This window comes from Sus scrofa, chromosome 5, assembly GCF_000003025.6.
Source record: "Sus scrofa isolate TJ Tabasco breed Duroc chromosome 5, Sscrofa11.1, whole genome shotgun sequence".
In the NCBI taxonomy this organism is placed as follows: Eukaryota; Metazoa; Chordata; class Mammalia; order Artiodactyla; family Suidae; genus Sus; species Sus scrofa.
In genome coordinates, this window is record NC_010447.5 from 82,827,507 (window position 1) to 82,850,739 (window position 23,233).

Consider the following 23,233-nt stretch of genomic DNA (forward strand, 5'->3'; position numbering starts at 1 on the left):
TTCTCCATGTTTTGTCAATTGTAAGGAGCAGTTTTTTATATTTTAACATATCCGAAATTGGGATGTGTCTTATAACTGATGCCATCTTACCACTGTGTCACGGTTTTTTTTTCTTTGAGGTATGTAAGTAATGGTGTATTTTCTAAGCGATGAAATGTGACAGTACTTTTTCCTCCAGGCATCCCCAAGTGGATGTCTGTAATTAAATAACCATGTTCGCTTTGCACATACTTGCTAGAGGATAGACACGCACTATGCAAATTTTGTTAACCACTCTTCCAGCAACACCAGGTACACACTGATATGCATGAAGTGGTCAATGACTGGACAAATGGAAAGAAATCTTTGCTGCAGAAAGGAAACCTATTTCTCCATCCATCTGAAACATGCCACACATGGGCTATATTTAAAATGCTCCTTATACTCAAAAATGTCCTTATGCTCCGGGTATGAATGGGCTCCTGAGTCTCAGAATAAAGCAACATTAGGACACAAAGTCATCCTCAGAATTCAGTCAGTGTTGACATCTTTCTACCTAAAGACCAAACAGAGAAGGCACTGCCCAGCCCTTGCTAAGGGAATACGCTCTGTCTACAAACCTGTCTGCACTGGACTCGGACAGGTTCACTCTGTGCAGAAATTGCCAACTTGGATACCTTCCGCATGACATCATCAATTTCTGGGACCAACAACTTTCTTGATAAAATGGCCTAAAATACAAAAAGAAAAGACATACTCAGGTCATGTTTTACTGCATACGGCCTGATGTTTGCTAAGCTGACCTGATGTTAGCAGTTAGGCAGTTTTCAAATACAATGGAAATATCTCCAAAAGAAAAAGAACATAAACTTTAAAAATGGTTAAAAATTGTTAATTTTATGATACATGCGGGTAGAGTGTCTGCATTTGTACAGAATTCTCTGGAAGTTTAATACAGAGCTCACGTTCAAGTATTTTAATAAGAAGATATATTAATGTATAATTAATTAACCCAAATCGTAGTAATCCTAAAGTCTACAGCTAGTCAAAATACTATATATTCCATGTTATTCTAAACATCTGACATGAGGCTCATAAATGGTACAATCCACCATTCTGGGGACACCATACCTTCAGAAGACCGAATGCGGTGGCTTGTCTTGAAATATCATACATGTCCTCCTCAGCGTATGCGAGTAGAACCTGAAGCTGCTTTTCAGTTATCTGGTACGACTTCACTTTCTTCACAAGTATGGTCACACACTGCAAGTTACAACAGCGAAGTTAACAGGCACGACACCCCGTAAGCCAGCAGCCAGCGGAATGATAAGGACTCAATACAACATCAAGCTTTTCCACATAGGATAATAACACTCTGGCCTTAGCAAATTCATCTGGAAGAAATTTTGACCAAGACCACAAAGGATGCTAAGGAAAATTAACTTTGATGTTAATCTTAGTCCTGCCTTTCCCAAGTGCAAGCGAAAACACCTCACCTTGAAACAGTTTACCACTAAGTGGAAGTTCTGGCCCCTGGCAGCACCCAGTTTGGCATAGTCCTTCAGCAAAAGGAAAAGGTGTTTTGTCAGCTGTTCTGCTTTCGTTTCTATGGAAGGCAGGGGGAACCTCAAGACCCAGATCAGACACTGCAGAGCACCTGTGATCACCTGAAAAACAAAACCCAAACCGATCTACTTGTGAAGTGATCAAACCCAAGAGTCCGGCACCTGAGGCTGTGTGGGCTCTAAGCAGCCCAGGAGACGGGATGCAACGCTCTGCTCAGCCTGCTCAGGAGGAAATGTGCTAAAAGGGTCCGAAGATAGAGGAAAGCTTCCTGGCCCCTGTGGTAGAACTCACGGCTTCTCCATAGCAAGGGAAGTTATTTCCCAAGCGAATGAGACAAGGTGCTCACTAAACACATTCTTTGTTTGTTTGTTTGTTTTCCTTTTTGGGGCCATACCTGTGGCATATGGAAGTTCCTGGGCAAGGGGCTGAATTGGAGCTGCACCTGAGGCCTAAGCCACAGCTATGACAACACCAGACCTGAGCTACATATGTGACCTATGCCATAGCTTGGAGCAACGCCGGATTCTTAACCCACTTGAGCAAGGCCAGGGATCGAACCTGAATCCTCATGGAGACTACGCCAGGTTCCTAACCCAATGAGCCACAAGGGGAACTCTGATATTCTTAACCTATTAGGATAAATGATTGGATGGGAAGGATAATTTTAGCATTTATTTCTCAAATGCTAAAGTTAGCATTTGAGAAATAAATGCTAATTATAAATGACTTAAATTTTCTAGAACAGTACCTCAATTTAAACACAAGGCACACACACTACAGAGTGTTAGAGATATAACGTTAAAAAGGATGCCATTCCTCATGTAAGGAGCGGACAGGTGACCCAGAAATTAAGCACAGGAACTATGATATAGTTAAATGTTGTGCATTTTTGTGGGGGGGGAATAATAAATAAAAAGCGCCGGCACCAAGTGATAACAAAAGAATCCCTGAACCTCCAGGCAGAACCTTCAACACTACCAGCTGCTTCACCTGGTTCAGCTGCACCCAACTGGCCCCGATGGACTGGCTGCTGGGGTGGCCTTATGGGCTGGATTCAGTGAAGACAGGAAAGCACCCAGCAGTCAGTAAGACCAGGGCTTCGACTCCGGCTCTGCAGCTTTATTACCCATTTGACCACTGAGATGTCCCTTAACCTCTCAGCACCTTCGCTGTAAAACAGGCAACCTGGGAAAGTGGGAAAGGTGTGGGCTTTGGAGTCTGACAGACTGAGGCTCACATCCGAGATCTGTGACATGGGCCAAGTGGCTCGGCCTGAGGCCTGGATCTCTCATCTATGGAACAGAAGCGGGAATACACGCTTCATGAGTTATGAGGATTCGCAGCTGTGCGCACTGGTGACAAGGATGACGATGATGAGGTGATATGATTACTGCCTTGGGGACAGCACCACTCGCCCTCATGAAGCTGTTATGAAGATCAAATGAAGTAAGTCTTGTACCCAGAAGGGCTTTTACGGATGTTAAGAGCTATCCATGATTGTTAAATTGCTGTGAAGGGAACGGTTTGATGCAGGTGGTTCATGATGTTATAAATCTCTTTTAAAAATCATCTTGGGAAGCACAAGCCTAGACATAAGTTCTAGGTACTCCGCACAGCACATCTCCTGTGAAGGAACAGATACTCACCTTCACGTCCATGGCGCCCAGGCAGTCTATGAGGAGAGACACAAAAGGATCCAACATTTCCAGAACGTGTTCACTTGAAGACTTGACCTTGGAAGTCTTCAAGCTAAGATGCAACAGCTAAAAGATTCAGAAAGATAGATACATCACACCAGCTGCCTATAAGAGCAAAGGAGTGGGGGAGTTCCCGTCGTGGCGCAGTGGTTAACGAATCTGACTAGGAACCATAAGGTTGCGGGTTCGGTCCCTGCCCTTGCTCAGAGGGTTAACGATCCGGCGTTGCTGTGAGCTGTGGTGTAGATTGCAGACGTGGCTTGGATCCCGCGTTGCTGTGGCTGTGGCGTAGGCTGGTGGCCACAGCTCCGTTTGGACCCCTAGCCTGGGAACCTCCACATGCCGCTGGAGCAGCCCAAGAAATAGCAAAAATAGATGACAAAAAAAAAGAGCAAATGAGTGAGGTAAAGGCAAAATGATTTTTTAAGAGACAAATGTGAAATACTAAGATACTTCTATTTGAAATTGTAAAATGTCTGAAGAAAGGGGAGCTGCCTGGGTAATCTCAGGAAGTGGAGAAGGTGGGAGCTCACCCTGCAGCTGAGATGAACTAAATTCTAAGTTTATTTACCAAATGGTTACTATTCAGCATCTACTTTGATTCCAGGCACTGGCTTGGCATAAAGAAGTGGCAGTAACCAAGACGGGCAGCTCTGATGCATCATAGCCAGGATGACAGACTCTGGGAAATAATTAACTACAAACGCAGGGTGCTTTGAGGGTTCTGTGGGGACCTGGGCAGAGGGAGGAGTGGAGGGTGAGGTCCTGGAAGGGAACAGTGTGGTGACTTTAGAGAACTGAAGGGAGGGCACTCATGGCTGGGACACAAGTTGGAGCACTCTCCTGGAAAATGGGAGCCGATGAAGGATTCGAAGTATATATAAGTGTTTTTTTGTGTTGTTTTGTATTTTTAGGGCCACAACTGTGGCATATGGAGGTTCCCAGGCTAGGGGTCGAACAGGAGCCATAGCTGCTGGCCTATGCCACAGCCACAGCCACGCCAGATCCAAGCCATGTCGACGGCCTATACCACAGCTCACGGCAACACTGGATCCTTAACCCACTGAGCAAGGCCAGGGGTCGAACCTGCGTTCTAATGGATACTGGTTGGGTTCTTAACCTGCTGAGCCACAAGAGGAACTCCCAAATGTGTATTTTTATTTTTTATATTTTTATCCTTTTAGGGCCACACCTCTGGCACAGGGAGGTTCCCAGGTTAGGGGCTGAATTGGAGTTGTAGCCGCTGGCCTACACTACAGCAACACAGATCTGAGCTGAGTCTGTGACCTACACCACAGCTCACGGAAACTCCAGATCCTTAATCCACTGATCAAGGCCAGGGATTGAACCTGCATCCTCATGGCTACTAGTCAGATTCAGCTCCGCTGAGCCACAACGGGAACTCCCCAAAATGTGTATTTTTAAAAGCGTACCATCTCTAAAAAAAAATTTAGAGTAGTTCAGATGTGCACACTCATAGTCAAAGCAACAGTGAAAGCAAAGTAAATATCAGAAGAATTCCTTCTGAGACAGTTAAATCACCAAAGGTAGTATCGGAGGATAAATAGTAAATGGACAAATGCCCCTTAAAAAAATTCCATACTTTACTAGGGTAAAGCATTTCCAGTGGAAATGAGCAGCACTGGAAATTCAGCAGAGGATTAAGAGGCACAGACTTGCTGTGGGCAGCAAGCCTCACTTCAAGGTTAATTCTTACCCGAAGCCCAGACTCAATAAATATGTGCATGTTGGTCTTCTTGCTCACAACAGCTTTCTGCCCGCCTCGAACTGGAGTTGGGGGAAGCAGAAGACAGCTCTGGGGTGGCAGACGTGGATCTGGAGCAGGGGCTGCGGGATTTCTGTCAATCAAAGGAAATGAAAGCACACTGTGTGCTGCATCCCCGGAAGCTACTGTAGCCCTTTCTGATGAGAGGCCGGCACCAAAAAATGTGCTGTCTGCTGTAGGGTTTTTCCTCCCTTAACCACAAGGTACAGAAGAGAAGATGAGGTTGCTGAACAAAGTTTCTAGAACCCCAGAAAGAGAGGTCAGGGGGATGAATGCACATTTAAATGAAGATGAACAGCAAGGAAACACTCCTTTTCTTTGATCTCTGAAAACAAATGCCAAGGATTCTTTTTTAGGACGCAAGCAAAATCCAACGGACGTTTACAAATGAGGTACTTAAACATCTTTCGGAGGTCTACGTCTGTTTGATCAGGACAGAAATATCTCTTTTAAGTCAATCCTAACTTTGACTCAACATATACACATCTAAAAACAAGAAGGACATTAGCCCAAACCCCACAAAGCAGTACCGTCTACAACTCAGACAAATATACCTTTTATTTTTTAAACTAATGCAAATTATTAAGTGAGCCCACATAAGAATAACTGAGAACTGAATGGCTTATTAGAAGCACACACCTAAAGGATAGTTATTTTTTCCCAAACTTACTTTTCTTTTTCTGTTAACAGGGGGAGATTTTCGCTGACCAAACCGTAACAAAGCAACAGAATGGATTCTGCCGTCATTTCCTGGTTTACAAGCAATCCTGCTATGATTCGGCGTAAGGTCTCGTGAACTTTCCGGGCCAGTTTTAAACTCGTGGTATTTTGTAAGATCTAAAGGCAAAAACATAAATGCAAACAGAATTGCACTTTGTTAGAGCAGTGGTTTTCTTTTATGTATTTACTTTTTAAAATATGTTTTTTCCTAAATAAAAAAGAAACCCATTCTTATTAAGTTTCAGACACAGATATAACATATACAGTCACGTTTACTCCTGACCTCAACCCCACAGATTCCCACTGCCAGCAGCATGTGCCTCTGGATTTCTTGTGCCTCTTGGACGATGTGAGCCTTCCAAGTGCATTAAAAGGGGTGGTTTATAGGCAAGAACATCCCCCCTCAACAAAATGCAATCACTCCTCACAGGAAGTAATGCGATGGCCAAGCCTCAGGGTTTGATATTAGTTACTGGGTCAAAGCAGAGGAACTTAACGGGAGCCCAGAACCATCAACCCCACCACGACCCTCAGCACATCATAGCCATTCACACAGGACATGGTATTAATAACTTTCATTACTTTGGAGGGACTTGATGATATGCATGGAAAACAGGTGTGCTTTTTCTGACTCTTCTTGATTCTCGACACATAGCTAGCATTCTTCTTAGATCAGGCTCAGATAAGCTAAACGCATTCTAGGAACAATTAGGGAGTTGATCTAGCACCAAAACATATGGAATTAGAGCTAATTCACATCATTAGATAAGGCTTTTTGATACAGTTTTAGTAATTTAACACTCACAGCATGAATGAACAGTGTTTATTGACTGTGCACTCCTGTGACAGGAACAGAGAACGCCATGAACATAGGTAAATTACAGTTCCTGTCCAATAGAGGGCAGAATGAAAACGAATATGAGCTTTGGCTCAGAAGGATCTGGAATGAAATCCTGTCTTTTCTCTTTAGCCATGTCTCTTTTTACCTCTGAGCCTGAATTTTCTCATCTGTGAGACGGAAGTACTGTTGATCTCACAGGGTGGTTGTGCAGATTAGAACAGATAATGAAGCACAAAGCACAGCACCAAGAGCATAGTATCTATTTAATAAATGCCAGTTCTCTTCCTCCTGACAATCTGGCGCTGCAGGCTGCGTTCTTAGCTGCTGAATGGACACAGATGTAGAATTCACCCGCAGTTCAATTTTTTTTTTTTTTTTTTTTGTCTTTCTAGGGCTGCACCCACAGCATATGGAGGTTCCCAGGCTAGGGGTCGAATCAGAGCTGTAGCCACTGGCCTATGCCAGGGCCACAGCAACGCGGGATCCAAGCCACATCTGCAACCTACACCACAGCTCACAGCAATGCTGGATCCTTAACCCACTGAGCAAGGCCAGGGATTGAACCCGCAACCTCATGGTTCCTAGTCGGATTTGTTAACCACTGAGCCACGACGGGAACTCCAGTTCAATTCTTGTTGCCTTGCCTCGGTTTATGGAGACTCTGATTCTTGGATGAGAATGCACATCTCAGGGCTGCTGGCCACTAGCACACGGTACTGGTGTCCTTAGCACCCAAGGAAATCACGGTGCTCGAGACTCTTCAAGAACTCAGGATACTACATGGGGATCTCTTGGATTATATCCATACCTCTTTCAGTGGAAGAATAAGTTTTGTAACCTGATCTTTTCCTACAAACTTGCCCAAGATTTCGTAAGAATCATAACTCTTGCTTCTTCGTGCCTCCATGACTTTCGAGAGGATCTGCTTTACTTCTTTCTCTTCAGCGATGGCACCGAACAACTCATGGTTAAAAATCTTTAAAAGAAAAAAGCCGAATGGCAATTACATGCACTAAGCAAAGATACACCAGCATAAGCAGTCTCTGAAAGGCTGTGGCAGGTCCAAATCAAGGAAAGCGTGTTGGACTGGATTCAGATGAGACAGGAGGAACTCCTATTAGATTTCATGTTTTTTTCAAGGTAGTTTAGGGACCAGTTACTAAAACACACGCAGAAACACTTTAAGGTTTATACTAGTGGGAAACAGAAGAGGAATACTCTATAGATTGACTACACATATAACTGCATAATTACACACAGGCACATCTTCTTTACTATTACGAAAGCGTGGCTTAATTTCCCTTGAGGAAATTCTCACGATATTTGCAACTTAATTATCAAAATTAATGCATTTAATTAAAAATGTTAGTGACTACATCGTTAATGAATAAACACAACATGTGCCAAATTTAGTCTTTCTAATCCTACCCCCAAAGTTTTCATATTATTCAAATGTAAGTTTATTGTTATTAATTTTTCACTGTTCATAAATAAAGCTCTGGTGAATATACTCGTGTACAACCCCCAGACCGTACCTCTGATTATACCAGCTCAAGACCTACTAGCACAGCAAGGTGCCATGTCACTTCACCTGAGTCTGAGCTTTTTAAACCGCTGTTAGCCTAAGAGATGAGGTAGTATGTTATTTTCATTTTTATAGGCTATTATTTCTCATTTTGTGAACCAATTTGTGTTCTTTGACCTCTTTAAAAACTTAGAAGTACTTTCTCTGAGTCCTACCTCAATCATTATATCCAAACAAGAGTCCAAATTCCCGACTTGAAGCTTATGGGTGAGGCCTTGCAGCAGCATGTAAACAGTGAAAGTTAGCACATGGACCTAAAATGAAATGTATAAGAATACAGATGGTTAAGAAGAGCATATGAGAAAAAAACAAGGTCTAGAAGTATTGCAAAGGGCACACGCAGACGCTCAGATTATGTATCTGTCATTACTGCAGGGAGAAGCTCTGACAAGTGACGTGTACTTATACCCCTGTCTAAAATCCTTTAAGTGGTCGCTTCGTACAAAAGATGCTCAGAAATGCATCACCATGCTTAGGGGTCCATTATTGTGACTAAATAAGGGCATTTATTTATTTATGTTTTTTAAATTGTATTTTTTTATTACTCAGTGAATTTTATTACATTTATAGTTGTACAACGATCATCACAACCAAATTTATAGCATTTCCATCCCAAACCCTCCGTGCATCCCCTCACCCTCCAAGAACAATGATTTAAAAGGAACAGCTCAAGTCTCTCCCACTGAGTGCAGCTCTACACTCTGAACAGAATACACAGAGCCACGACTCTGGGAACAACACCAGAGTGCAAGTACCACCAAACCTTCAGTGAGGTGACCCCTGTTTTCTAAACAGTTATCCCCCAGCCAACATGGAAACGGATGCTGCCAAGATGCACGGAACTCTGTAAGAAGCCCCACAGCTGTAAGAATGGGAGAGGGAATTCAGAATGTTCCAAGATAGTAAGGAAATCTCTTTTTTTCTTTCTTTTCTCCATTTTCCTACACCCCAGTCCCCAGGGATCCTGTGGTGACGGTGGAGGCAGTGGCTTGGAAAAAATGGGGACTGTAGCCACCAAAACTCTGCAGGAGAGACCATCCTCTCCTTCTGCGGGACTGCAGATCTGAGAAGGTGAGCCAGCGGGCTGCTTTTCCCCTTCGGTCTTGCCACCGCTTGGCCCCTGTGTGGGCACAGCTGTGGGAAGTACATGGCAAAGTGGGAGAAATAAAGTCCCAGCTTTCTAGCTGGAGGTCTGAAATAAATGCAAAAATAAAGTGTTAGCAAAGAATCAGAAGATATAAGAAACTAAATGGAAAATTTCAGAAATGGAAAAAAAAAAAACCCTGCAATAACTGAAATAGGAAAATTCACTGGATGAATCCAATAGGAGAGTGGGAAAAAAAAAAAAAAAAAAAAGTCTAATATACATTTCACTGGAGTCCCAGGAAAGCAGAAAGAGTGCAGTGTACAAAAAGCATTTGAAGATGGAAGGGCTGAAGAAGTTCAACAGGTCTCAAATGGTAAATCCAAAGAAATCCACACTCAAAATGAAACTGCTGAAAAAAGAAAGTCTTTAAAGCTGCCAGAGAAAAACAATGCATTACTTAAAGTGAAGAATGATTTACTTATTCATCAGAAAGTCCAGAAGGAAGTGGCATGACATTTTTCAAGTGCTGAAAGAAAACAACTGTCTAGGAGTTCCCGTCGTGGCGCAGTGGTTACCGAATCCGACTAGGAACCATGAGGTTGTGGGTTCGGTCCCTGCCCTTGCTCAGTGGGGTAATGATCCGGCATTGCTGTGAGCTGTGGTGTAGGTCGCAGACGTGGCTCGGATCCTGCGTTGCTGTGGCTCTGGCGTAGGCCGGTGGCTACAGCTCCGATTCATCCCCTAGCCTGGGAACCTCCATATGCCGCGGGAGAAATAGAAAAAAGAAATAGCAAAAAGACAAAAAAAAAAAAAGACAAAAAAGACAAAAAAAAAAAAAAAAGAAAACAACTGTCTAAAGATAGAGAGAGAGGAGCTCCCCTCGTGGAGCAGTGGAAACGAATCCGACTAGGAACCATGAGGTTGTGGGTTCAATCCCTGGCCTCACTCAGTGGGTTAAGGATCTGGAGTTTCCGTGAGCTGTGGTGTAGATCACAGATGTGGCTTGGATCTGGTGTGGCTGTGACTGTAGCTGTGGCTGTGGCATAGGCCAGCAGGCCAGCAAGCTGTAGCTCCAGTTGGATCCCTAGCCTGGGAACCTCCGTATGCCGTGGGTGCGGCTCTGAAAAGCCAGAAAGAGAGAAATAGCTGTCAATGCAAAAGTATATATCCAGTGACAATATCCTTCAGGAATGAAGGTAAAATGAAGACATTCACAGGGGAAGGAAACTACCACACTCACTCAATGAGATCGCCAAAGAAAATTCTTTAGAGCAAAAGAAAACGATACCAGAAAGAAAACTGAAAATTCAGAAATGAAGGAAAAGCAGTAGAAATGATAACTATCTGGGCATATTTGAGGATTAAAGCAATAACTAACACTGCCTCATAGGTTTTCAATACACAGTGATGTGACATATAAACAACTATTAAACAAAGGAAGGGTGAAGGGGTCTATATGGTGATAAGATTTTTACAGTCCACTTGCAGTGGTAAAATACTAATTCTAAGTAGACTAATAAAAGTTAAGTATGGATATGGCAATCCTGAGAGCAACCACTAAAAACTATATAAATGAACACTGATATTTTTAGTGTGTTAAGACTATAACCTATAGAATAGGAACCTTACGTGTGAACAAAACAGCACACGGAAAGTTAAGCTAACTACTAGGCGCCTTGGCTGGGTACTTGAACAAAACAAGCTGCCAGGTTTCTCAAAGTTCAGATCACTCAGGGACCCTATTAAAATGCAGATTCCATAGGAGGGTGTAGGGCCTGAAGCACCGCATTTCTAACGCGCTCCTTCCAGGGGCTGCTGATGCGGCTTGTCCCAGGGCGCACACTTGCAGTGGTGATAACTTGGAGCTTGACAGCCCTGGAACTACTCAAAGAGCTTTGTATTCCACCTGGCGCTCTTATTAATTTTGTAACATGTCATATCTTTCAACTCTTAAACAAACATGTATGGTCTTTCTTGTTCACATTTGTGGCAATGCATTTCATATACATTCAACACGAATTTTACTTAAAACTCAGAGGATACAAAACTTAATGTCAAGTGATTTGAGAGGAAAAACACAGGCTACGTAATGCAGGCCTATAGGGATCTTTTAAAAAATCAAGTATAAGGGCTATTTTAAAGGCAGATTTTTTTTTTCTTTTACAATGCTGATTAGAAATGTTTGAATATTCTTACTTGCTGTCTAAGTGGATCAACTTTACTGAGGGCAGACCCAAAGTATCATAAACTTGTTTTCAAACTGCCAATGCCTGAATTCCAACCCAATCTGAATATCAAGTATATGATGCAATTTACCTGATAGCCACGGACAAGGGTAGTCTGTAACTCTTTTAAAATATATTGTAGATAATGCACACCCAGATCCTCTATTATTTTTGCAAGAGTGCTGCGTGCAATGTCTCTGATTTCCTGTGCTCTGTTCTTGAGGAGGGCACACACTTTCAGCAAAATACTAGAACACGAGAAATTAAAAATTGATGAGTCAAATGAACAGAACCAAATAAAAATATAAATATGCTTTTGTTTCTTATTCATAGCCCAAATTATCCCAATTAGGATACTAAATCACAGCAAATTTGTGGCAGTGCTTCTCTTCTGACATAAGAGAATCAAAATTCAGGAAGAAAGAACCAATTTTTGAGTCTCATTCAACTTTTCTGATTTGTCACACAACATACCTTGGCAGATTAGCTTCCATAACTTCTCGTGGAAGGGACTGCATTAGTTTAACCATGGCAAAGGCTAAAGGCACTCGAACCACTTCCTCATCATTCACAACCTTGGATTTTATGAGCTTGTGTTCTTCTTCCCTTTTGGTCTTTAAGAAAAATTTAGGTTACAAAAGAAAATGGATTAGGGACCTATTAACACTACAACCTTGCAGCTCAAAGAGAAGCTCTTTTGATACATCTTATGTCCATTTCTAAGTTTAATGTCTTAAAAAATCAAACTCAATTGTGCACTTTGATACCCCTCCAAAAGTTATAAAGACAATAGGAACAAGAAAATACTTTTCAAAGGAGCAACCAACCGACCAATCAATAAATCAATCAAGCCAAGTATTCAATGATATGGGATTAAGACTGATGTGAAGTACTTTAATTTTTTTTCCTTTTAGGGCTACACCGGAGGCACATGGAAGTTCCCAGGCTAGGTGCTGATTTGGAGCTATAGCGGCCGGCCTACGCCACAGCCACAACACCAGATCCCAGTTGCATCTGCAGCCTACTCCACAGCTTGCAGCAATGCTGGATCCTTGAACCCACTGAGTGAGGCCAGGAATTGAACCTGTATTCTCATGGATACTAGTCAGATTTTTAATCTGCTGAGGCACAACAGGAACACCAGCTGTGAAATATTTTAAAAATCACATACAATTTGTGTTGAGACTTTCAAGTGTTTAAGTGACATTACTGGTGTGTAAAAAATAGAGTGCCTCAAATAAAATTTATTTACAATTATACAAAATGATGAAGTTGGTATTTTACGTCAGGGGTTAGAAAATTTTTTCTGTAAAGGGCCAGAGAGTATTTTTGACTGTGTGGCTTCTGTTGAAGCTACTTGATTTTGCCGTTGTAACACAGAAGCAGAATTAGACAAGATATAAATGAATGGCTGTAACTGTGTTCCAATAAAACTTTATTTACAAAGGCAGGCTGTAAGCTAGACTCAGCCCATGGGTCACAGTTTGCTAGCCCAAATTTTACATTGAGACAGAAAGGCTCTGGCTTCATGAGAATGCACTCCTATCTAGATGTGACCACTACTAACCAAGGGAAAGATGCATTTTTTTTTTTTTTTTTTGTCTTTTTGCTATTTCTTGGGCCGCTCCCACGGCATATGGAGGTTCCCAGGCTAGGGGTCTAATCGGAGCTGTAGCCACCAGCCTACGCCAGAGCCACAGCAACGCAGGATCTGAACCGCATCTGCAGCCTACACCACAGCTCACGGCAACGCCGGATCGTTAACCCACTGAGCAAGGGCAGGGACCGAACCTGCAACCTCATGGTTCCTAGTCGGATTCGTTAACCACTGCGCCACGACGGGAACTCCAAAGATGCATTTTTGAATAGTAGAGGTGTGGCCAAGAAGTAGAAAAGGGAAACGTACTCCTATTTTTAATAACCTTTTTTTTGGAAATGGGAGTCATTTTAGTGTCTATGCAGGAGATAAAAAAGTATGTATCTACCAGATCAAAATCATAATGAAGGAGAACATTAATTACTACTTTAGCTGCAGGATAAGAACCTGAAGATGATAAGAGAAGACAGGTGAACTGGGAAAACTGAGAGATGAAAGAAAACCCCAAAGCTGATGTCAATCCACAGTTCGGAGCTGTAGTCTGACGGGGCCCTCCAGACACCTGAGTTCACACAGACCTGTTGGGCCCCAAACAGAATGATTACCGTAGACGCCAGGCATTTATGGAGCCTGGGTAGGATGTCCCCAGTTATGGTTCCTTGGATATTTTTAATTGTTCTCTCTAATTCTTCCTTATTCCGAGGAAGGAAAGAGACGGCCTTTGTGATACACTCGGATTCCTTAGCTGCTGTCCCCTCACAATCCGCTGCGTCGGGGTGTTCCAGCTCCCCACGGTCGTCTGATGAAGTCTTACATTTATCTTCCTTCTCGTCCTCATCCACGTGCTCTACTTCCATGGCTTCACGCTCTGGCAATGCCACCATTTCTATGCCATCTATGTTTAGTAAACAACAAAAGTCACCTTAAGTCTGATAAGGTAACACAGTTGTTTACACAGTTTTTTCTAACAACATCCAATTAAAAAATATCTAGGAGTTCCCATCGTGGCTCAGCAGTAACAAACTCTATCCATGAGGACTTGGGTTTGACCCCTGGCCTTGTTCAGTGGCTTAAGGATCTGGTATTGCTGTGAACTGGGGTGTAAGCTGCAGACGTGGCTCAGATCTGGCGATGCTGTGGATGTGGCATAGGCTTGCAGCTGTGGCTCCGATATGACCCCTAGCCTGGGAACTTCCATATGCCCTGATGTGGCCCTAAAAAAATAAAAAAATAAAAAATACCTAATCACTAACTATGGGCAGGCAAGATAAGGGCTGAGGAAACAGAAGTAACAAGAGGATTATAGTTCTTTGCTTTCTTACAGTTTAGAGTCTAATGAAAAGTAGGAACAAGTAAACTAACTTAAAAAGGGGAACACGAGGAGACTGGGGGCGGGGGGGAGCTTACAAAAAAAAAGCTCTCAAAGCAAAGTGGTTGGATATTTCCAAAAGCAAATCTCTGCATTTACGAGCATGAACATCATAATGGCAGCCAACAGTTCCTCTGTAAAAATGCCCCTTATTACAGGATTTAGCTTATTAAAGAAATTTGGCAATATTGTGTGAGCAAGTCCAGACTTGCTTTTGCCAACAAGCCATGTGACTATAGTCAATTAACTCAACCCTCACCGGCTCTGGATTCTTCACCAGTAAAGTGGGTATAGTACCTACAGGCTATTGAAAGGATTAAATGTGATAAAGTCTATAATGTGCCAAATAAAATATGTTTCTGACACTTCACTGACTTACAAAAACATGGTAACCATTAGTCTTTATTTTATTTACTGGCTGTGTGCCTTTGGGAAAGTTGCTTTATATTTGAATCTAAATTTCTCATATCAAAAATATGGAGTAACTAACACCTAAGGTTCTTGTAAGGTTCTTATGAGGGCAAATGAGATGATGTCTATAAAAGCCCAGTTCACAGGAGGTACTCAATAATGATTTCAAACTTAAGTCATATCTAAGAAGAAAACAGCTAAGAAAATTATTTTAATTTTTGAATGTTCCTGTTTATGCAAAATTTCAAAATATAGATTCCGTTGACTGAAGACAAACTAAGGGGCTTCGGTACATTAATTATTTAAAACAAAAATGGTTCCTACAAATTCAGAACAGTCTTCTCTATTTATTAGTGATCTGACAATGAAACAAAGAATTAGAAAATTCTGAGTAGGAACACTGCAGTAATGCAAACTCAGGGCCAAAACAATTAGGATAAATACCTTGGCCTGTATAAGTGTTTATCCTTTTCTTATTTTTCTGTGATGGCCAAAACCTTTAGAGTTTGATGTTCAATATAAGCAATAATAGTACATATCTTTTACTTCATTCTGGTTTTAGAGCAAAGGCTTTTAATCTTTTACCACTGAGTCCAATGTTTCATTAGATTTTTTAAAAGACATCTTTTAATAGACTAAGGAAATTGCTATCCATTCCATGATAAATAATCGCTTTTATCATGCCTGGATACTGTATTTAATAAAATGTTCCACATGTGTCCATATAGAGGCTCATATTTCTTTTCTATGCTAATGTGTTAAGTTCCATTGAACAAATATACCAATTTCGTGAGTTAGTGGGGGCTCCTCTTTCTCAATCATCTGAAATAGCTGATATAAGATTGAAATTATTTACTCCTTGAGTGTAGAAATTTGCCTGTAAAAGAATCCTGACATGGCATTTCATAAGATTTTTAAGCACAGATTCAATTTCCTTAATTGTTACAGATCCAGTCAGATTTACTATTTCTACTAAAGTCAGTTTTTGTTACTTTATTTTTCTAAGAATTTGTACATTTTGCCAACTGTTCAAATTTTACCCTTTTCGTTCAACAGCGATCTTTCAAAATTTCTAATATTTACTATGCCTTCTATTGCCATTAGTCCGTTTTGTCAGAGATTTGACAATTTACGATCTTTTCAAAGACTGATTTGCAGTTTGATGACCCTCTCCGTTGTCCCTACGTTACATTCCATTAATTGCTGCTCTAAGTTTTAATTTATTTGCATTCTCTGCTTAATCTTCTTTTTTGCACATTAGGGTGATATAACTGGATTTCTGTGTAAATAATCTATAGCTAAGATTTTTTCACCCATACAATTTAGACTGGATTCTCTACTGTTAAATAAGCTTTCACAAAAATACGCAAACCATTTTTAACTTACCCCTGACTCATTCATTGTCACTGCTACAAGAGCAGATAAAGAAAGTAAGTTGAATCTTGCCATCTTTAATTCATGATCATAAGTTATCTGAGGATAGGAAGGAAATCTAATTTAAGAAAAATTAAAAAACTTACTTTCTTCATTCTGAATTTTTCTTACTTGTTCTTCAAGAGTTTTGTGGTCAAAGTGGAATGCTTCTAACACTATCACTAGCAAACTGTTAAAAAAAATTCACAGAAACATTCATTTGGTTAATGATATCACTGGATGATTAAAACGAGAGGAAATTAAAAGACGTATAAACATTAAAATTATTTTTTCACCAGTTTTAGGTATTTTTTACTCTAACAAGTCTTAGTATTACCTCATTGATACAAGGGGAAGTAAACTGAGATTATAGAAAGGCTATTTCAGAAAATAATCCAAAATTGACATTTTAAAAACAAAACAAAACAAAAATAAGATGCTTGATCATACCTGACACCTAACTTTTGATTGATCTGTCCCGTCTGTAAGACATGAATGAAATGTTTCAAGTAATATGTATATGCTGGCCAAGAGAGGTGCTTGCAAATAGCTCCAATAACCTCTGTGGCAGCAATGGTTATATTTTCATGCTGTAAAACAAACCAAGAACATCAATAGAACAGTATTTGCAAATAAAATACATGGCTAACTTGGTAACATTAAAATGCTTATTAGACAGTAGATAATCAGCAATTACAGAATGGGAGGAAAACCCAAACCACATTCCATTTTCCCCTCAGCTCTAAGAAAAGATGCTGTCAGTTAAAGGAATGACACCTTCCTTTCATTAAAAGATATTATGACATTTTGGATTCTATTCTACTCAGACCTTCCTGATGGGTTCTAAGCCTACAGACTGTGAACGAGGTAAATTCAGTGAATAAAAGTTCATACGTGTCAAAGTTAACTATAGATTGTGCCACTTAGCATTCAAGTACAAGGTCTCAGAGACGTCTCTTTCTGACGATGAAGAACAGAGGCTGGATTTACTCTCACACCTTTAACTAGAAAAGTAGATAAAGACTTATGAAACAGTCTTCTGATTACTGAATACGGCAAGACAGCAATCCTTGGGAGAAAGGGAACCAATGAAATGAGACATAATTACTCCAATTCACTGTGTGAGGTGAACTGTCAGGTCATAGCACAGGAGAAGAAACTCATGTGTCTCCCTGAGTTATGAGGGCAGAGTTGAGGCTGTGGAAGCCAGAGCCCACAGGCAGAGAACCAGCGAGAAGAGAGCTACACAGAGAGATAAGCTGCTCAAAGAAGGAGCCCCTTAAGCTTAAGCTGAGACTGTGTATGTGAGTAAGGAAGAGATGGGGAAAGAACCACTAAGAAGGAAAAGATAGAAGAATTAGCAAAAACCACACATGGACAAGAATGGGTTCATGTTCCTATCAGTCAGAATGAAAAGCCTCACGATATATGGGACATGAAGTATTCAGGTACAAAGAAAGGTAGCAGGGTCAAATGAGCTCTAAACTAAAGGCTGTTCCTAACAAAGCTTAAAAGTAAACCTCAAGGAGTTCCTGTTGTGGCGCAGTGGTTAACGAATCCGACTAGGAACCATGAGGTTGTGGGTTCAATCTCTGGCCTTGCTCAGTGATTAAGGATCCAGCGTTGCCATGAGCTGTGGTGTAGGTTGCAGACGCGGCTTGGATCCTGCATTGCTGTGGCTCTGGCATAGGCTAGTGGCTACAGTTCCAATTCGACTCCTAGCTTGGGAACTTCCATATGCTGCAAGTGCAGCCCTAAAAACCAAAAAAAAAAAAAAAAAAAAAAAAAAAGAGCCCAAATTGAACTTTTAGAAATGGAAAAGATAATTCTGAGAGGGAAGATATACAGGACGGGATTAATGGCAGATTAGACACTGCATTAGAAAAGATTAGTAAACTTAAAGATACAGTAATAGAAAGATAAAACAAAACGAAACTGTAAGTTTAAAAAAAAAAAAAAAGCCTCAGTGAGTTATGGAAATAACCTGGAATGGCCTAATACACAATGGAACTCCAAAGGGGAACCCAAAATATCCTTGAAGAAGTTATAGCCAAAAATTTCAAAGTTTGACAAACATCACAAATACATAGATCCAAGAAGCTCAACAAACCCCAAGCACAAGACACTGAGGCAGGTGATAATCAAATGGCTTAAAACTAGGAATAAAGAGAAAAATTTAAAAGCCAGGTTAAAAAAACCCAAAAAACCCAAACCAAAAAACTTCCGCTCAGAGGAACAAAGAATGACTTCTTTTAGAAACAATATAAATCAGAAGTCAGTTGAACAGTACCTTAAAGTACTGGGGAGAAAAAACAAAACCTGTCAAACTAGAATTCCATACCTAGAAACATTATCTTTCAAAAACAAAGATGAGAAAAAACAAACAAATGCTGGAAGAATTCATTACCAGTAGACTTGAGCTACAAAAAATTTTAAAAAAGTGTTCTTGCAACAGTAAAATGAGATAGGATGAGTATCTGGATCTACACAAAGAAGTAAAGAGCGCTGGAAATTATAAAAATGGAAGCAAATACATTAAAAGATATTTTTCAAAATCTTTTTAAAAGATAATTGATGGTTTAAAGGAAAGGTAACTGTATCAGGTGGTTTAAAACTAACATAGAGGTGAAACTTACAAAAAGAAATACCATGGTGATAATTACTAAGCCAATAGAGATGAAATAAAATCATTAAAAATATCCAATTAATCCAATAGAAGAAGAAAAGCAAGAGAGAAAAATGAGACAAATGGAAAATAAATAACAAGATCATAGATTTAACCCCAAACTATTAATAATTATGTCAATGCAAATGGCCTAAAACCAATTAAAAGGCAGAAAAAAAGCAAGATTCAACTATATGCTACCTATAAGAAATGAACTTTCAAAAGTAAAACCGCAAATAGGTTCAAAGTAAAAGACTGTATATAGAAACATACAGCATACTAATATCAACAAAAGCTAAATATAATCTATGCTTTCAATCTACAGGTCTTTCCTATTTTATTGCCATCTAACCCTGAGTTACTGGCTTGTGCTTACTGTCTCTTCAAATTAGAATTTAAGGATGCATTCTTTCACCTACTTAGGAAATTCTTTAAACATTTTTTTTTTTGTTTTTTTAGGGCTGCACTCACGGCACAAGGAAGTTCCCAGTCTAGAGGTCGAGTAGGAGCTACTGCTGCTGGCCTATGCCACAGCCACAGCAACACAGGATCTGAACAGAGACTGAGACATACCCCATAGCTCACGGCAACACGGGATCATTAACCCACTGAGAGAGGCCAGGGGTCGAACCCACATCCTCATGGATACTAGTTGGATTTGTTTCTGCTGCACCACAACGGGAAGTCCTCTTTAAACATTTTTGAATACCCCAAAATAATAGAGGAAATCCTATCCCTGAACAAGATCATATAATCAACAGTATAAATGCAAGTCACAAATCCTGATATTATCTTAATTAGATGTAAATATTTATCAAGTCCTTACTGTGTGCCAGGCACTGTTCTAGGCACTATGTAGTATAAAGGTGACGACAGTCCTAAATTTGAATGATGGTTCTGACTCTGAATGTCTCTGAGAAAGCTGCACAACCTCACTTATTCTCAGTTTACTCTCCTGTGAGACAGCATAACAGTCCCTACCACATGGGGTTGAGTTGTGGTAAGGATGAAGTCAGATTACATATTAAAGTACTTAGAATGGTGCCTGTATCTGGTACAGCGCTAAAGAAAAGGGAGCTGTTGCTTTATTTCATTTCTTATGAGACACTTGGAGAAAACAATGAGTCTGCTTATCAGTGGAGTTTATCAAAAATAAGTCCTGTGATAAAAAAATAAAGGTACACCATCTTAGAAGGTGATCATTTCTAAGAGGGGAAATATTTTGTGGTTGGCCTTTATGCGTTAGTAATAGTGAAAATGAAAATAACAGCCACCACCTTTAAGAGCATTTACTCTGTGCCAGGCACAATTTGAAGGGCTTTAGAACTATTCTAAGCCTGTAATTATGGTGACAACATCAGTGAGGATGCCGCCAACCCCATCTACATCTGAGAAAAGTGTGTCGTGGTATAGGGAGAGGTTTAGTGATTTCTAGATTTAATGCCCTACCTTGAGCATTTTCTCATCAAAAATGGGAGCCATAGCATAAGGCATGATGTAATTCTGAAGAGATTTAGAAGACAGCACGATTTTGCCTTCCATTAGTTGTTTTGCCAGTTTCTTCAAGGCTCTTGCTCGTCTGTGGATCTATGAGTTAGATAAAATATGAGTTACTAAATAATCTCACCTACAACCAGCTCCATTTCGGTAACCCGTTCCTTTTCCATGAAAAGATTAAAGGAGTGAAACAGAGTCCATGTGCTACATGAGCACACACCCAGGGCCTTGCTCTGCTTCCGGAGACATAATCCTTAGACTTTCTTTACCAGTGGATCCTAGACATTTAAACTTCTTAGGAAATGGCACAGAAAGGTGACATTATGTTGTGATTTGTGATACCAACAAGAAGATCAGACCCCAGAATTATCTCCTATGCAAATCTTATTTTTTTTGTTTTTTTAATTTTTTTTTTTTTTTTTTTTTTTTTTTTTTTTTTTTGCCTTTTCTAGGGCTGCTCCTGCGGCATATGGAGGTTCCCAGTCTAGGGGTCCAATCAGAGCTGGAGCAGCTGGCCTACACCATAGCCACAGCCAACGCCAGATCCCAGATCCGAGCCCCATCTGCAACCTACACCACAGCTCACAGCAACGCCAGATCCTTAACCCACTGAGCAAGGCCAGGGATCGAACCCACAATCTCATGGTTTCTAGGAGGATTCGTTAACCACTGAGCCATGACGGGAACTCCTTTCCTATGCAAATCTATGATTCCAAAGACAAAGAAATGAGAAGTTCAAAACTTTTAATTATTTATGTGGCTGTACCTGTGGCGAAGGGGGATTCCTGGGTCAGGGATTGAATCTGAGTTTATGAATGATGTATGTCACAGCAGAGGCAGCACTGGATCCTTTAACCCAGGGCTGGAACTCATACCTCCACAGTGACTCAAGCCCCTGCAATCAGGTTCTTAACCCACTGTATCACAGTGGGAACTCCCTCAATACCTTTTAAAAATTTAAAATAAATCTTTCAAAATGAGCCAGAATTGTCTGAAATGCTTGCTTCATGGACAGGAAAACAAACAAACAAAAAAAGCAGATTGGCCTTCTACCTGAATGTGCTTCATATTCTCAAAGAAGTCCATTTCTGGGTCATGACAATCAGTAAGCTGTACCAAGTCTTTAAATTCTGGTTGATCTGGGAAGGTCTGAATTAAACAGGAAAGCAGTGTGGTATAATCCTGTTGAACACTCTGCAAATACCAAGTTGAGAAAAAAAAACTTTGTTTTAAAAAGCATTTGCTTCTTAGGTATTATGAAGAAATACCAAAAAAGTCACTGAAATTTCGTTCTTAAAGTAAAACATTCCCACTGTAAAAACAAACTATATAAACTCAGAAATGATTACTCTCATTTCCATTCCATTCCATTCCCCCTGTTAAAAGCGAATAATTATATAATCAAGTATTTTAATTACATTTATTAAGACTGACTGCCGCTTTGCACAACAAAAGCAGAAGTGGGAAAAAACAAAAATAAGACCAAAACCCACAGAGAGTGGTACTTAATTGCAAACCCCAATACCTCTGTCTGGCTCTTCAGTCCTTTCCTCAGTTTCTCCAGGAGTGAACGATGAATGATTTCTCTATACTCTTTCTCTGTGACATTCAAGGCAGCAAGCTTTTTGATGATATTCATCAAGCACATGCTCGCATTATCACTTAAAGACATGTCTCCTAACTGGACACAGGAAAAAAAAAAATTATCCCGTACAACAACTATAACATGGAATAAGAGAGTTTGTAATATTTAGCCACTGTTCTGTTTTCTACTAAGAATTATCCCACCAGTACTTCATACCTAAAGGAAGAACCAAATGAAGGGCTGTGAGGAATATGGCGAGTGACTTTGAAAACTCACGCTGAGAAGTGTCATTTATTTCAGAAAATACTACGAGGTGTTTCTATCATGGCTCAGCAGAAACAAATGTGACTAGTATATATGAGGACGCAGGTTCAATCACTGGCCTTGCTTAGTGGGTAAGGATCCAGGTTGCTGTGGCTGTGGTGTAGCTCCAGTTCAACCCCAAGCCTGGGAACATCCATATGCTGCAGGTGTGGCCCTAAAAGGACCAAAAAAAAAGAAAGAAAATACTAGGAGATGTACTTTTTAAAGTTATTATTACTGATCCTGTCTTTATTTAAAAAGACAGGCAATTAATCTGCCATGGATTTTGTTCTTTTTAAAAAAGTTTTTATTTTTTTATTGAAGTATAAATGATGTAGAAATATATTTTTTCATTAGCTTTATTTCTCAAAGCAAACAGTTTATTCTGTTTTCAGTATTAGAATGACAGAGTTGGTTGTCTAATTCTGGTTAGCTGCTTCAAGAGTTCCTTGTTTGAGGAACAGAGGTTATGAGGATAGAGAAAGCAGTCCAAACTCTAAATCACCAGGCCGTGATTTAAAATTCCCAATGTTGGAGTTGCCATCGTGGTGCAGCTAGGAACCATGTGGTTGCAGGTTCGATCCCTGGCCTTGCTCAATGGATTAAGGATCCGGCATTGCCATGAGCTGTGGTGTAGGTCGCAGACGCGGCTTGGATCTGGCATTGCTGTGGCTGTGGTGTAGGCTGGCAGCTACAGCTCCAATTAGACCCCTAGCCTGGGAACTTGCATATGCCGCAGGTGCAGCCCTAGAACAGGCAAAAAGACAAAAATAAAATAAAATAAAAATAAAGATAAAATTCCCAATGTTGAAATTTAATAAGATACATGAAAAATGAAGCTCCAGGGATTACTTTTTCCTACATTAATCCCTAATATCAAATGAATAACTATAAAATGTCACAAAGA

At 40.4% G+C, this 23,233-nt stretch overlaps 1 protein-coding gene across 1 annotated transcript in view; it reads right to left on the reverse strand.

Annotated features, from left to right (window-relative positions):
- The window catches only part of UTP20 (UTP20, small subunit processome component), a 102,477-nt gene that overhangs the window by 16,807 nt on the left and 62,437 nt on the right, over window positions 1–23,233 (reverse strand). The window contains exons 36-51 of the mRNA XM_005664203.3: window positions 21,964–22,119; window positions 21,492–21,632; window positions 20,391–20,528; window positions 16,727–16,866; window positions 16,384–16,466; window positions 13,689–13,978; window positions 11,961–12,100; window positions 11,578–11,734; window positions 8,330–8,428; window positions 7,398–7,565; window positions 5,699–5,865; window positions 4,960–5,101; window positions 3,192–3,308; window positions 1,476–1,646; window positions 1,111–1,242; window positions 600–710 (exon numbers count right to left, since the gene is read on the reverse strand). Of these exons, the coding sequence (XP_005664260.1) occupies window positions 600–710; window positions 1,111–1,242; window positions 1,476–1,646; window positions 3,192–3,308; window positions 4,960–5,101; window positions 5,699–5,865; window positions 7,398–7,565; window positions 8,330–8,428; window positions 11,578–11,734; window positions 11,961–12,100; window positions 13,689–13,978; window positions 16,384–16,466; window positions 16,727–16,866; window positions 20,391–20,528; window positions 21,492–21,632; window positions 21,964–22,119 (2,352 nt within the window). The remainder of the gene's footprint in view (window positions 1–599; window positions 711–1,110; window positions 1,243–1,475; window positions 1,647–3,191; window positions 3,309–4,959; window positions 5,102–5,698; window positions 5,866–7,397; window positions 7,566–8,329; window positions 8,429–11,577; window positions 11,735–11,960; window positions 12,101–13,688; window positions 13,979–16,383; window positions 16,467–16,726; window positions 16,867–20,390; window positions 20,529–21,491; window positions 21,633–21,963; window positions 22,120–23,233) is intronic.